Raw genomic sequence first — 15,157 nt, 5'->3', positions numbered from 1 at the left:
GTCTTGGAGAACTCGGCGTCCAGCACGTCCAGACCGCCGAGTCTGTCGTTCATCATCATCTCGGCCACTTTTCCCTTCACCATCTTCACGGCATCCCGGCTCGACTTGACGATGGTTTTTACCTCGTCCGTGTGGAAGAAGTAACTCCAAAGGGCCAAGCTTATACATAACAGAAACAAGGTCTCTGGCCTGAGCAAGAAATAACGCATGATGCGACCCAAAAGAGACAAAAGCGTCATTGTGTCTCCTATCATCACACGCTCAAGACTGCACCCTGGGACTGAAGTATGGGCTTCAAATTACTTCATTAGACCGATATTAAAGCCCATCTGCAGCCCGACGTGTTTGAACAGCCCCTGAAAGCCCGAACACAACGACGCAAACGCTCGAATGGCCGGTGGTTATATTATAAGCTGCAGATGAAGCGAGATCCCGGTGCTTTCAGCTGCAGTCTGGCTCTGGTGCCCTACCGACGGGCTGCATATAACCGCACAGATCCCATTACCCCCAGCGACAGCGAATCCATTCCCTCCTAGAAAGCCATCTGTGCCGCTATCTAGCGTTTTCGACAAGTCTCTGGTCAAAACGCACTGTTATTTACTTGTTTAACGCACTTTATACCGCCAATTCGTCGATGCACATGCTGCTGCTGCTGCTGCTGACTGGCTTGGCTTCCTCCGCGCGTTGCGTGACTGACTGCAGCGCCGGGTGGAACGGGGAAAATAGACACCAGAAACACTATCAAAATGACAGCATATCGGTCCGTTAGCTTGAGAAGCCTACGTCAGACTACATTTCAGCAAACAGATATTTTTGTTCAAGCGATGCCGCAACGTGACGTACAAATCGATGAATCTGAAAGGGCGTGACGTCATGCGTAGCTGTCCTCACAAGAAAAACAGAGCGCCACGCTTTTGACACACTGGCTGCAGAACTGTGGGGTTTCATTTGTACTTTGTACCTCGGTTTTATTAGGTAAAGTTCGTGTTATAATATCAATCCTGTCGAATAAAACCAATTAGTCTGTCAGTAAATAGTAGATTTTCAAATGGGTTTAGCAGGCAAATAGTTGACCTAATATGCCTTTCATTTAGACATTTATATTTAAAAAATATATTTTTATAATATATTTAAAGGATTATTATACTTTCAGAATGAAAATTTCCTGATTATATGTACAAAGCAAACGTGTCTAAGAAAAGAAACGTCTACCGACCTTTACAAGAAAGTGTAAAACAACAATGTTGGGCAATTTTGAAGTTGGAGAAGAACATTAGATGGAGTTTTTCGCCCCACCCTACCTTTTTGAACCGAAGCACACAGATAAAGAGCTAACCGTGATGACCTTTCCAACATGATTACACAATGGGTAGATGCATTCATTTCTTTATACTGAAGAAAGAAAAACAAACATTTTTGACAACATTGGGGTGAAATTCTGAAAGTGAACTTTAATATGGGTGTCCTTTCATTTAGACATTTTCTGATTAATTACATTTAAAAAATATATTTTTATAGTATATTTAAAGGATTATTTCACTTCCAGAATGAAAATTTCCTGATTATTTACTCACCCCAGTGTCATCCATGTCAGTCAAAAAGAAACTAAAGTTTTTGAGGAAAACATTCCAGGATTTTGCCTTATAGTGGACTTCAATACAGGTAATTTACCATATAAAAGCATTACAGTATGTTAACATCTATGACTATTATAGAGCCAGCTGTGGTCCGATCCCCTTAAAACTTACCAGGTTTTGTGAAGTTTTGAGTTTTCCTTTAGACTTTATAGGATTTTGGGTAAATTCGGACAACTACCCTGTTAAGGATAAATTTCAACATTGTTTTGATAATTATTGACCTAGAGAGTCTAGAGAATCTTCTCAATCATTTTTATACATAAAATATCCGGCGAAATGGCATTCCAAATCAACCAATCCAAAATCAGGACAAATGAATTTAAATTTAAAAAATAAGAAGAATATTTAGGTAGTTCACATAAAATGTCAGGCATGCAGCTATCCATAGCATTCTATAGTTCACCTAAAATAAGTTTTAAACTACTTAAATTCTGTAGTAATTTGCCACATTGTAGGATCATATAAAATGAACGCGCAAAGGCAAAAAGGAATTAAATCTATAAAACCTACTGTATCATATTTTTTAAGGCCTGAAAATTACCAACACTATCAACTTTGCTGAAAACTTTACCAGTTGTACACCATAGGTTCAATAAAGTGTTCCATTAAAAATACATTTGTTTTGAAGATTATTTCAGATGGTAGGCTTTACATGTCAACCACCCATTTATAACTGCTAATATGCATTTAAACGTAAACGTCTTTTGTAAAATGCGAAACCCTTAACAATTTTAAACCAGTTATTTTACTTCATGCCCAGACATGACGTTGCATAGGCTTGTCAAGAGAAGGATCCATTTAGGGATGCCACAAGTAAACACACTACCAGTAATGGATAAACGGATGCAAAACCGCGATGCAGAAAAGTGCTTACCATACTGTTAGCCATCCAGAAGCTGAATAATGGATGCACATTTTATTGATTTCATTTTCATCACAGAAGTCCAATGGGATTTATTTTTTGTGGTGCTCCAGTACTGGAAGCTTAGTGAGGTGTAGAGAAATGGATCTTTTGGTTTGACTAATGGTTTCCATTTTGCCTACCTGGTAACAAGGGCATGTCATTTAGCGCAGGGCATTCGAGCCTCTTGAAGCTAATGCATATGGCCTGTGCTGCGGCTGCGAGAGGGTGGCTATCACAGGCTCAAGTAACACCCCACAGCATCCCCCCACACCTCTCATCTCCTACTCCCAATGGTGCCCTTGTGTCAACAGACACAGTGCTAGACGAGTCTAATGGACACTGTAAACGGAGAGGGTAATGCCTGCTGAAACATACTGCTGTTTGGTTTAGTGCTGCTTGCTAGGAAATGCATCACTGTTATTGCTCATAGTTGGAGATTTTAACAAACCTGTATACCTAGTATTCAGTTTCACTCCTCTTTAATCATGCGTGATAGGTATACAGTTGAGGTCAAAAGTTTACATACACCTAGCAGAATCTGCAAAACGTTAATTTTTTTTTACCAAATAAGAGGGATCATTTGAATAAGATATTGCACATAAAAGAATTTACATAGTCCACAAGAAAAAAAATAATAGTTGAAGTGATAAAAAATGACCTTGTTCCGTTCAAAAGTTTACATGCACTTGATTCTTAATACTGTGTTGTTACCTGAATGATCCACAGTTGTTTTTTTGTTTTGTTTAGTGAGTCGCTTGTTTGTCCTGAACAGTTAAACTGCCAGCTGTTCTTCAGAAAAATCCTTCAGGTCCCATAAATTCTTTGGTTTTTCAGCATTTTTGTGTATTTTTCACACTGAGGACAACTGAGGGACTATTACAGAAGGTTCAAACACTTACTGATGCTTCAGAAGGAAACAATGCATTAAGAGCTAGGGGTGAAAACTTTTTAAATTTGAAGATCACCAGGGTAAGTTTAACTTATTTTGTCTTCTGGGGAACATGTAAGTATCTTCTGTAGCTTCTGAAGGGCAGTACTAAATAAATAAATAAAAAGATATTTAGGCAAAATAATAAAAATGTGCACATTTTTATTCTGTTCAAAAGTTTACACCCCTGGCTCTTAATGCATTGTTTTTGCTTCTGAAGCATCAGTGAGCGTTTGAACCTCCTGTAATAGTTGCATATGAGTCCATCAGTTGTCCTCAGTGTGAAAAGATGGATCTCAAAATCATACAGTCATTTTTGGAAAAGGTTTAAGTACACAAAAATGCTGGAAAACCAAAGAATTTGTGGGACCTGAAGGATTTTTCTGAAGAACGGCGGGCAGTTTAACTGTTAGGGACTAATGAACAACTATCTAAACAAAAACAAAAAAGCAGCTGTGGATCATTCAGGTAACAACAGTATTAAGAATCAAGTGTATGTAAACTTTTGATCAATTCTGAAGCATCAATGAGCATTTGAACCTTCCGTAATAGTTGCATATGAGTCCTTCAGTTGTGCTCAGTATATATATATATAACTTATTTTGGAAGGTGTTGAAGACGTATGACCAGTTTAAGATGTCATAACCTCAGTCTGAAGACAGCCACAGTTTAATCACACAGTACTGATCTAACAAACACTGGAGGTGTAATTTAAACGCCTTTTCCTTAAATGATGTCATTGCACCGCTGGGAGACATCATATCACACCGCGAGGTACGAGATGAACATCTCAACTCTGGGGTTACTCTGGTCAATAACCCCCTGAGATATAAAAGTCACCAGTGCTGGATTTCCTGAAGGAGCGCTGCAGAAAGACTGCCATGACTTTGTTTCATGGGCCAACGTCTCATTTGCTTTGATTATTTGACTTCCCTTTGAGCTCCGGCCAAATGGACCAGTTACACAGAATTCAGGCCACATTTCTGTAGAAGGCCCTGGGTTTCTTCGTTCAAATTTTGTGCATTTATACTGTTAGGAAGTAGACGGTGTGTCTGATGGAAGGGTTTGAAGGCGTCTAGGATACACGACCGTTCACCCCACAAGTGTTAGTGTTTTCTCCACTGAGACCGTTCAAAAATCCCCCAAAAGTCTCTGATTCTCTTTGATCCTTGGGAAAATCATGACTTATCAACCTTTGTTTAACATCGTGCAGCATGCAATTTTGCTTCTGAAACTTTGTAAGAGAGCTTCAGTGTACACAGACTGATACCAATAGTTATATACATACATACTAACATATATTTTATTTTTATTATATATATAAAAAAAAAAAATCAAGGAAATGCTGTTCTATTAGAGTGATTTCTGAAGGATCATGTGACACTGAAGAGTAATGATGCTGAAAATTCAGCTTTGCATCACAGGAATAAATTACATTTGATAATATATTCAAATAGGGAACGGTTATTTTAAATTGTAATAATATTTCATAATAATCAAAAAATGAAGCCTTGGGAGAGCATAAGAAATTTCTTTCAAAGACATTAAAATTATACTGATCCCAAACTTTTGAACAGTATTGTTTAATCTACTTTCCATTATGATACTCTCACATAGTGGCCCAAAAACATTTAAGACACGTAAGTTGCATCTAAAATGTATTGATTTTAGTGCTGACAAACGATTAATCGCAATCAATCGAATCCAAAATAAAGGTTTTTGTTTACATAATATATGTATGTGTACTGTGTATATTTATTATGTATATATAAATACAGTATATATATATTTGAAAGTATTTACATGCACAAATTTGTATTCATATAATTTATATTATATAAACATTTCTTAAATATATAGATCTATGTGTGTGTATTTATTTATACATAATAAATATACACACTTTATACATATACGTGACCCTGGACCACAAAACTAAGCCTATATTTGTAGTAACAGCCAAAAATACATTGTATGGGTCAAAATTATCTTTTTTCTTTTATGCCAAATATTATTAGAATATTAGTAAAGATCAGGTTTCATGAAGATATTCTGTAAATATCTTACTTAAAATATATTAAAACTGTATTTTTGATTAATAATATGCATTGCTAAGATTTTCTTAATATTTTGATTTATTTGCACCCTCAGATTTCAGATTTTCAAATAGCCAAGTATTGTCCTATTTCTACATCAATGGAAAGCTTATTTATTCGGCTTTCGGATGATGTATAATTACAATTTAAAAAAAAAAAAAGACCCTTATGATTGGTTTTGTTGACCAAGGTCACATAGTATGTAAACAAAAATTAATCGATTTGACAGAACTACTTTTTTTTTGTATTAAATACAATATATCAACTGTCAGGTTCTCAGAACTAACTTTTCTGAGCTATTTTTCAACAACCGTTGAATTTTTGTGGATACAAAAAGTTCTTGAAAAGAAGGCTATATGAAAATACTCCAAACCATTTCAGGTTCAATTAATCGACATCCATCCCTATTGAAAAATATCATTTTCTCTAAGCCAGTATCCCTTTGCATCTTTTCCGCCCTTAAAAGTTGCATATTAATATCTTAGAATTGTAATAAGTATGCTTAGGATACTACTAAAAAGCTTTTAGAGGTAAATAAAGTACAAAGATATCCCTTAAAGGCCACTGACCCACTGACCCGCTGTTGTACACCTAAAGGTACAATGTTTCCACCATTTCCTGTTCATTCATAGTCATATGTAAAATGAATGAACTGGACACACAGACAGATGCACTTTAATTGCCCTTCTAAGTGATATAACACAGCGGATACAGATGCATGAGAATAAGAAGGACTGATACGTTACTTTCTAAAGCCATCTCATTAGGCTTCTCCTCAGGTATCAAATCCTCAGGCCTGTGCCAAGTGTATGTCACCTGCCCATGCAGGAGAAAACACTCTCATTGGCTGGACTGAGGGGCGACGGGGAGGCACGGGTAGTTAAAAGGTAGTGATCTGGACGCAGTTTTCTCTTAGAGAGGAGAACAGAGTGGCGGCACGCAATTTAACGACTAGGTAAGTATTTGATGCATTTTTTTCCTTTGAAAATTTACAAATCTAGTTTATCAGCTACCATTTGGTGTCCACTGTGTGCAGCTACTTGTACAATGCCCAATATTGTCCACCCGGTCATTCTGCTGATGGCCTTGCTGGTGGTAACAGCAGGGAATCAAGCATCACTACCCAAGACCACACAGTGGCCACGACTGAAACCCACTAAGAAGCCTCCGCCTCGAGATGAAGGGGGTCCTCCACAGCCACCCGGCCGCTTGGGGTCTCATCCGAGCACCACCACTGTGAGCCCCACCGCCAGTGGCATCACAGAGGAAGTCACAGACTCCATGATGGACGCTTACTCTACTCCCCCCACCGATAGCACCACCTACTCCAGTGATGCTTATTCTGCTGATTACCACACGGAGGCCATGGCTCCTCCTGGGGTGGGCCCTGGGAACTATACGTTGGACTACAATGAGTGTTTTTTCAACTTTTGTGAGTGTTGTCCACCAGAGAGAGGTCCTCCAGGACCGGTGGGAGAAAAGGGATTGCCGGGTAAGAAAACGAGTGGTGGTTGCCTAGTTGATATCTATGTGAATAAATGTTAAATTAATATTTTCTCTTTATTGCAAGGTATTCCAGGGGAAAAGGGTGAGATGGGACCTCTTGGACCTCCAGGTCAGGATGGACTCACTGGTGCTCCAGGACCTCATGGAGGAAAAGGTCTGTATGGTAATGTCATGTACTTGTGTTCACAAGAAAATATTGCAACAGTTTAATAAGAAAGAAGTTGATATTGAGTAATTAAAATTTTAGATGCAATATTGCTAGTTACATTAATGTAAAAAATGAAAACGAAGAAACACACAGTGGTGGTCCCTTAAAGGATGAGCTCACGCAAAAATGAAAATTCTGTCATTAATTACTCACCCTCATGTTGTTCCAAACCTGTAAGACCTTAGTTTGTCTTCGGAAGACAAATTAAGATCTTTTTAATGAAATCCGAGAGCTCTCTGAGCTTCCATAGACAAACTACCTGTGAACCACAGATTTTTGTTGACGTTCTTGGTACCTATGTGGACCTTGACCGTGGTAGGACCCTTGCTGTCTATGGAGGGTCAGAGAGCTCTTCAACACCAAAAATACCTTAATTTGTGTTCTGAAGATGAACAAAGGTCTTGAGGGTGAGTAATTAATTACAGACTTTTCATTTTTGGGTGAACTATCCCTTTAATGAATTAGTGTTTTGAACAAAGTCAAACAAGTGAGTCATTGAATGGTTGAGTCAATGACTCACTTAAAATATATTCACTTATTCAATATTCAAGGCAGGGATATCAAAGTCTTTTTGACTACAAGATTTTAACAGATAAAAGTTTCTTTTACAGTCTTTTTCAGTATTTCATTATGTTTATATTGACCATATCAGGCTTAATATTTAAACTCCGTTATCGGATACTCTAATAACAGTGATGATCTGTTTTTTAAAATGATAACGTAGAATCATCAGCACTATCAGAACTGACTTAGTTATCTAAGAATTACAAATGTACTGTGACAGGGTTGAAATAATGTAGCGCTTTAAGGTTAAAAGTTAAAAATTACTGGTACATATTATTAGAAACTCTAATAACAGTGATGATCTTTTTTTTAAATGATAATGTAGAATTTTAGAAATTAAACAGTATTATCACAACTGACTCAGTTATCTAATTACAAATGAACTGTGACTGGGTTGAAAAAATAACTGGTATGTTATAGCATATTTAAATTTTTTTTAAATGCTTAGAATCTACACTTTGTATCTGTGCAAAACTGTCAACTGTGATATTTTCACTATTTGTTTTTAAACAAACTAGTTGAGTGAACCATTCAATGACTCACTTAAAATATATTTGTTTGTGTCTGAATGAATTAGTGACTGCATCCGAAATCGCACACTAAGCACATTTGATTTCACATTTCACAAACCTTTGAATGGCAGTGAAGCAACGCAACTGATGACGTAGTCAGATAAAGTTTTTTTTAACAGTCTTTTTAAGTATTTCATTATGTTTACTCTGACCTTATCAGGCTTAATATTTTAACTCTGTTTCAATATGGTAGTTTTGCTATATGTGACCCTCGACCACAAAACCAGTCATAAGGTTAAATTTGACAAAACTGAGATGTATACATCACATGAAAGCTCAATAAATAAGCTTTCTATTGATGTATGGTTTGTTAGGATAGGACAATATTTGGCCGAGATACATCTATTTGAAAATCTGGAATCTAAGGGTGCAAAAAAATCAAAATACTGAGAAAATCACCTTTAAAGTTGTCCAAATTAAGTTCTTAACAATGCATATTACTAATCAAAAATTACATTTTGATATATTTATAGTATGAATTTTACAAAAAATCTTCATGGAACATGATCTTTACTTAATTTCCTAATGACTTTTGGCATAAAAGAAAAATCAATAATTTTGACCCAAACAATGTATTTTTGGCTATTGCTACAAATATACCCCAGCGACTTAAGACTGGTTTTGTGGTCCAGGGTCACATATGTGTTTTTGAACAAACTGGTTGAGTGAACCATTCAATGACTCACTTAAAACATATTCACTTGTTTGTTTCTGAATGAATTAGTGCCTCCAAAATCACTAAACACATTTGATGAGGAACAATACTGTGAATAACAGTGAAGCAATGCAACTGATGCCATAGTCAGTTATTTAATATTTAGCATTGATAGCAGTGTTTTTGACTAAATGATTTTAACAGATAAAGTCTTTTAGCAGTCTTTTTAAACATTTCATTATGTTTACATTGACCTTTTTAGGCTTAATATTTCAACTCTGTTATTGGGGAACACTAATAACAGTGATGATCTTTTTTTCTCTCCCAAATTATAATTTATAATTTCTGAAACTGAGCAGTACTATCAGTATTGACTGTGTTATCTAAGAATTGCGAATGAACTGTAGCATGTTTTCATTGTCGATTTTTCTAAAATGCTTTATGCATTTTTTGAGAATCAAGAATTTGTATCTGTCCCTTACTTTCTGTTCAACTCTGTTATAATGTGATATTTTCACAATTTGTGTTTTTGAACAAACTGGTTGAGTGAACCATTCAATGACTTAAATCTGGACATGCCCTGTTGTCTTTTTCATGTGACCTACGGTATTAGTTGTGTTGCTTCACTGTTATTTACAACTCCTCTCCTGTGGCCTCCACTGAATGTGCACTCTAGAATCACAGTACTGAGAAAGTACTGGGCCATCAAAGTATTTTTGGCTACTCTTTTATGAATACAACAAATTCTGACATACTAATTTCACATAGTGTTTTTTGGCAATTATATAGTAGGGTAGCATCCATATTTGGATGCAGAAACTTTCTGAACAAATTGGTTGAGAGATTGTTATGCAAGTAGTTGGTCAATGAATCAATGAATCCTGCAGAAAGAGAAAGAACTTAGTAGTTAATGATATTATGTTACAATTGTCAGTTCTAAACCAAAACCTCCATATAAAGTAGTGAAAGAATTTAGGCAAATACTGTTTACAAAAGGACCATCATTTTTTCTTTCACAACTTCTAAAAATGGTGGTTAGTCTATCCAAAGTTATAAACAAAGGATTAGGGGCACTGACTCTGACACTCAATCTGTTGAATGTGTATACAATTATCCTTGTTTTGCAAGAAGGACAAATATTAGAAAAGACCTTGACCTAAGTTAAGGAGAATTGCATAGAGTTTATGTGTGTATTCTCAAGGCTTCTCCTTCTGTGTCCCTACCAAAGGAAAAACAATTACCACGCCTAAATCAAATAGACTGAACTTTTCCCTTTCCGTTAGTGCTGCATGCTCACACAAGTTGGCACAACCTACTATTTGTCTTGAAACTGGTAATGCTAGTTCCCTGGGATTACACAAAAGGTTTTCTGCAGAGCTCTATATCTCTGATTCTTCTCTCTTTCTAGCCCCAGCAAGCTCTTCAACACTCAAATAAAAAATAAATGCACCAGTGTTCAAGGTTTTTGTAGAGATCTATTCTGATGAACTGTTTCAGCAAAGAATAGACATGTGCAAATCCTTTCTCTTCAATGCTAAGTGAAATCTATTGCTGGCAATCCCAAGTGAAGGTATCTGGAGAGATCTTTGAGCACCTCGAGCCAAGCAACAGATTTACAAAACAGCATGTTCCATCTTAAACATTGTCACAGTAGACACAATGTCCCATTGTTGAGGTTAATTCACAGATAATGCTTGGAAGTTTGTTAACAGATGTCCTTTCCTCCTTCAGGAGAGAAAGGTGATCCTGGAGTGAGTGGGCTACCTGGGATTCCTGGTGTTACTGGGAAACAAGGAGAGAAAGGTACATTCATCTGTGACAAAGGCCCTACCCAATCTTTGATGCACTCTGTTACACTTGCTTTGTTGATTTATGGACTGTACTCAGAAAACAGTGCTATTATTTACTACTACACAGTGGGAAAAAGAAACCCTTAATAATCTGAACTGAACTGCTGACACATTATCTGACAGAACTCTATTTAGTATGTACAAATGTTAAGAGCACTATTTTTATTTTTACATTAAAAATCCTCGGCCTGTCCCCCAGAGAAAATGCAGGATTGCCTTTGTCCCACTCTTTGTTCAACCCTGTAATGTGTCACATTCCTCCCTTTTCAAAATATTAGTTTAATTACAATAGGGTTTCAGTGCTACGCACTCGAACCCCTGACAACATTCAAGGGAGTGACATCAAACTCTTTTTTACCACATGGTTCTAACAGTTTTTGTTTTACAGTATTAATAAGTATTTCATTATGTTTACATTGACCTTTTCAGGCTTTATATTTCAACTCTGTTATAGCGAAGCACTAAAAATAAGTGGTGATCATTTTTTTGAATGATAATTTATCATTTCTGAAATGAAGCAGTATCAGAATTGACTCAGTTTTCCAAGTACGCAAAGAATTACAAATGAACTGTGACGGGGTTGAATGCAGAGCTTTAGAATTAGAAGTAATACGTAACTACTGGTGTATATTATACCATGTTTTCATTAAGTCTATTTTTCCTAAAATGTTTTACACATTTTTGAGAATCTAGAATTTGTATCTGTCCCATACTTTATTCAACTCTGTTAAGATGTGACATTTCACCCCCTTTTAAAATAATGGTTTCAGCTGTTTGGCATTATATTCAAAAGAGTGACATTGTCAAAGTCTTCTGGACAATACGGTTTTAACAGATATCGGTTATTTTTCAGTCTTCACAAGCACTTAATTACATTTTGGACCTTATAAAACTCAATATTTCAACTCTGTTATGGTGAAGTCTTTTTTAAATTATGTGTAATTTCTTACAAGGTACACCAAAACTAAACAGTACTATTAAAATTGACTCTGTTATCCAAGTATAAGAAATACAAATGAACTGTGACAGGGTTGAAATAATATAGATTTTAGGTTTACAAGCAATAAATAACTACTTTTATTTATTATATCATGTTTTTTTTTACACATTTTTGAGATTCTAGAATTTGCTTTGACCCTTATGCATTGTTCAACCCTGTTATGATGTGATACAGTATGCATTACAGAATTTGTTTCTGTCCGTTACTTTCTGTTCAACCCTGTTATGATGTGACACCCCCCCCCCCTTTTCTGAATAATGGTTTGATTTTACAGATGTCATATTCAAATGAGTAAAATCAAAGTCTTTCTGACCACACGGTTCTAAAAAATATAACTTTCTTCTAAAACCTTTAAGTATTTTGTTATGGCAAAGTCTTTTTTTTTTAATTATGTGTAATTTACCAAAACGACGTGTTACTATTAGAATTTACTCCAATATCCAAGGACAAGAATTACAAATGAACTGTCACAGGGTTTAAATAATCTAGAGTTTTAGGATTAGAAGTAATAAATAACTACTGGTATTTATTATATTGTGTTTAAGTATGCAGACTTTGTTTCTAAAATGCTTTACACATTTTTCAGATTCTAGAATTTGCTTTGTCCCTTACTTATTGTTCAGCCCTGTTATGATGTGATAGGCATATATAATTTGTAATTGTCCCTCACTTTCTTTTTAACCCTGTTATTACATGACACAGTATGCATATATAATTTGTTTCAGTCCCTAACTTTGTGTTCAACCCTGTTATGATGTGACATTGCCCCCTTTTCTGAATAATGGCTTGACCTTTTAGATCTCATATTCAAAGGAGTGACATCAATGAACCGTGTCTTCAGAAAGACTAAAAAATATAACTTTCTTTTACAATCTTTTAGTATTTTGCTCATCAACTCATCAAGCTAAATAGTTTAACTCTGTTACGGTGGCTTTTTTTTCTCTAGAAAACAACGGTGTAATTTGCCAAAACTAAGCAGTAATATTGGAATTTACTCTGTTTTCTAAGTATACAAATTATACATTAACTGTGAAAGGGTTAGAAGTAAGAAATAACTACTGGCATTTATTATATCATGTTTTAACTATGTAGATTGGTTCTCCAAAATGCTTTACATTTCCCCCCTTTCTTAATAATGGTTTGATCTTTTAGAAATCATATTCAAAGGAGTGACATCCAAATCTTTCTTGGATTTAATGCATACAGTATAACATTCTTCTATGTTTAAGTATTAAGTTACATCTACACTGACCTTATCAAGTTCAACAGTTTAACTCTGTTATGGCTAACCTCTAATAAGAGTGATGACCTTTTTTAACTTACGATGTGTAATTTCTGAAACTAAGCGATACTATCAGAATTTACTCATAGTGAATTATAGACTGATGGGGTTGAAATAATGTAGAACTTTAGTTTTAGAGATAAATAACTACTTGTATTTATTATACCAAGTTTTCATTATGTAGATTATTAATTTATTTATTTTTGGAAAATGCTTTTGAGAACATTGAGAATAACTTTTCAACCCTGTTATGATGCAACATTTCCCCTGTTAAAAAAATGTATCTTATGAGAATTTATCTTAAAATATGAAATAACGATTAACTGTGATGGGGTTGAAATAATGTAGTTCTTTAGAGTTAGTAATGATAAATAATTACTGGCATTTTGCAAGGCTGTAACTACTTAAGCAGGACTGGTTCAAGAATCAAGGAGTTAAAATACCAAATAGTGGTCCCCCTCAGAATCTATGGTTGTTATTGCACTTATTTGCGGTAAAAATTAGTAAGTAAGGTTGACATACTGAAGTGTTCTCCAGTAGCCTTTTTAAAGTGTTATACAGTAACAGATTTCCTGAGAACGGGCCTTATATTTCGAATTCCACTTGATGTTAATGTGTGCAGGTGAAATGGGCCTCAAAGGAGACAAAGGAGATCCAGGTTTAACCGGGCTGAAAGGAGACCCAGGGGACAGGGGAGAGCCCGGCTGGAACGGAACAAAGGGAGAGGTGGGCGAGCCTGGCATGCAAGGACCAGCTGGCCCCCCCGGACCAGATGGCATCAAGGGAGAGAAGGGGGACAAAGGAGACTGTCCATTTGGAGAGAAAGGACAGAAAGGCACTATGGGGGAACCAGGGCCTCAAGGACCAAAAGGAGACATGGGTGTGCCAGGTCTGAACGGCACAGATGGGCTTCTTGGGGCTAAGGGGCCGAAGGGAGACCCAGGACCTCCAGGTAAGCAGGGAGAGCCAGGTCCTCCAGGAACCAATGGACCACCAGGGCAGAGGGGGATGCCAGGGATGAAAGGCACACGAGGCCTGAAGGGAGCAAGAGGTATTCGGGGATTCAAGGGCTTTAAAGGTGAACCTGCCGTTCAGAAGCGCTCAGCCTTCAGCGTTGGTCTCTTTCCAAGCCGATCGTTCCCGCCTCCTGGCCTGCCGATCAAGTTTGATAAAGTCATTTACAACGAGGAGGGTCACTGGGACCCCCACGCCAGTAAATTCAACTGCACTCATGGAGGAGTTTACGTCTTTTCCTACTACATAACAGTGCGTAATCGCCCTCTACGCGCAGCCCTCGTGGTGAACGGCGTTCGGAAACTGCGAACTCGCGACTCCCTTTACGGCCAGGACATTGACCAGGCCTCTAACATGGCAGTGCTCCGTCTATCATCTGGAGACCAGGTATGGCTGGAGACTCTGCGGGACTGGAACGGTGTTTATTCCAGCAGTGAGGACGACAGCACGTTTTCTGGATTCCTGCTCTATGCTGATGCCACCAAGGACATCTGATGGCCAGGAATCACACTGTCCTCTGGATGAACCATTTTAGACCAGTACTTTATTTTGTAGGGGTGAAATGAAAGCTGTCTATATTACCCAAAGTACTTGAGACATGAATTTAGATGTTTACTAACAATTTTTATTAACACTGTACAGCCACTAATTATTATGCTACCTGTTTCATTTCCAGAACAATCAATGTTGGATTGTGCTTTAATTTTTGTTTTTATAAGCTGTTGATTTGTGGCAGCTATTTTGTAGCTTTTTACATATTTATACAAAATAGCCAGTAGTTTATTCAATAAAATAATAATGCTTGATTTTTGTCTTGTTTTCTTAACCACCCTGTGATTTATGTAATATTAATTTAATTTACAGTTCAGGTCAAAAAATTACATACACATTGCAGAATCTGCAAATTGTTAATTATTTTACCAAAATAAGAGAGATCATAC

General features: G+C 36.6%; 1 protein-coding gene across 1 annotated transcript; it reads left to right on the top strand.

The window, feature by feature from the left end:
* The first annotated feature begins 6,360 nt into the window (after window positions 1–6,360).
* otol1a (otolin 1a) lies at window positions 6,361–14,809 on the top strand. Its single transcript, XM_073849927.1, has 4 exons — window positions 6,361–7,057; window positions 7,136–7,225; window positions 10,802–10,873; window positions 13,825–14,809. Exons 1-4 carry the CDS (start codon window positions 6,532–6,534, stop codon window positions 14,709–14,711), a joined length of 1,575 nt encoding a protein of 524 aa, XP_073706028.1. The 5' UTR covers window positions 6,361–6,531; the 3' UTR covers window positions 14,712–14,809.
* Window positions 14,810–15,157: the final 348 nt, after the last annotated feature.

Source organism: Garra rufa, chromosome 10 (genome assembly GCF_049309525.1).
Source record: "Garra rufa chromosome 10, GarRuf1.0, whole genome shotgun sequence".
In the NCBI taxonomy this organism is placed as follows: Eukaryota; Metazoa; Chordata; class Actinopteri; order Cypriniformes; family Cyprinidae; genus Garra; species Garra rufa.
The sequence above is the reverse complement of the archived record's forward strand: the minus strand, read 5'-3'. Positions and strand labels throughout refer to the sequence as shown.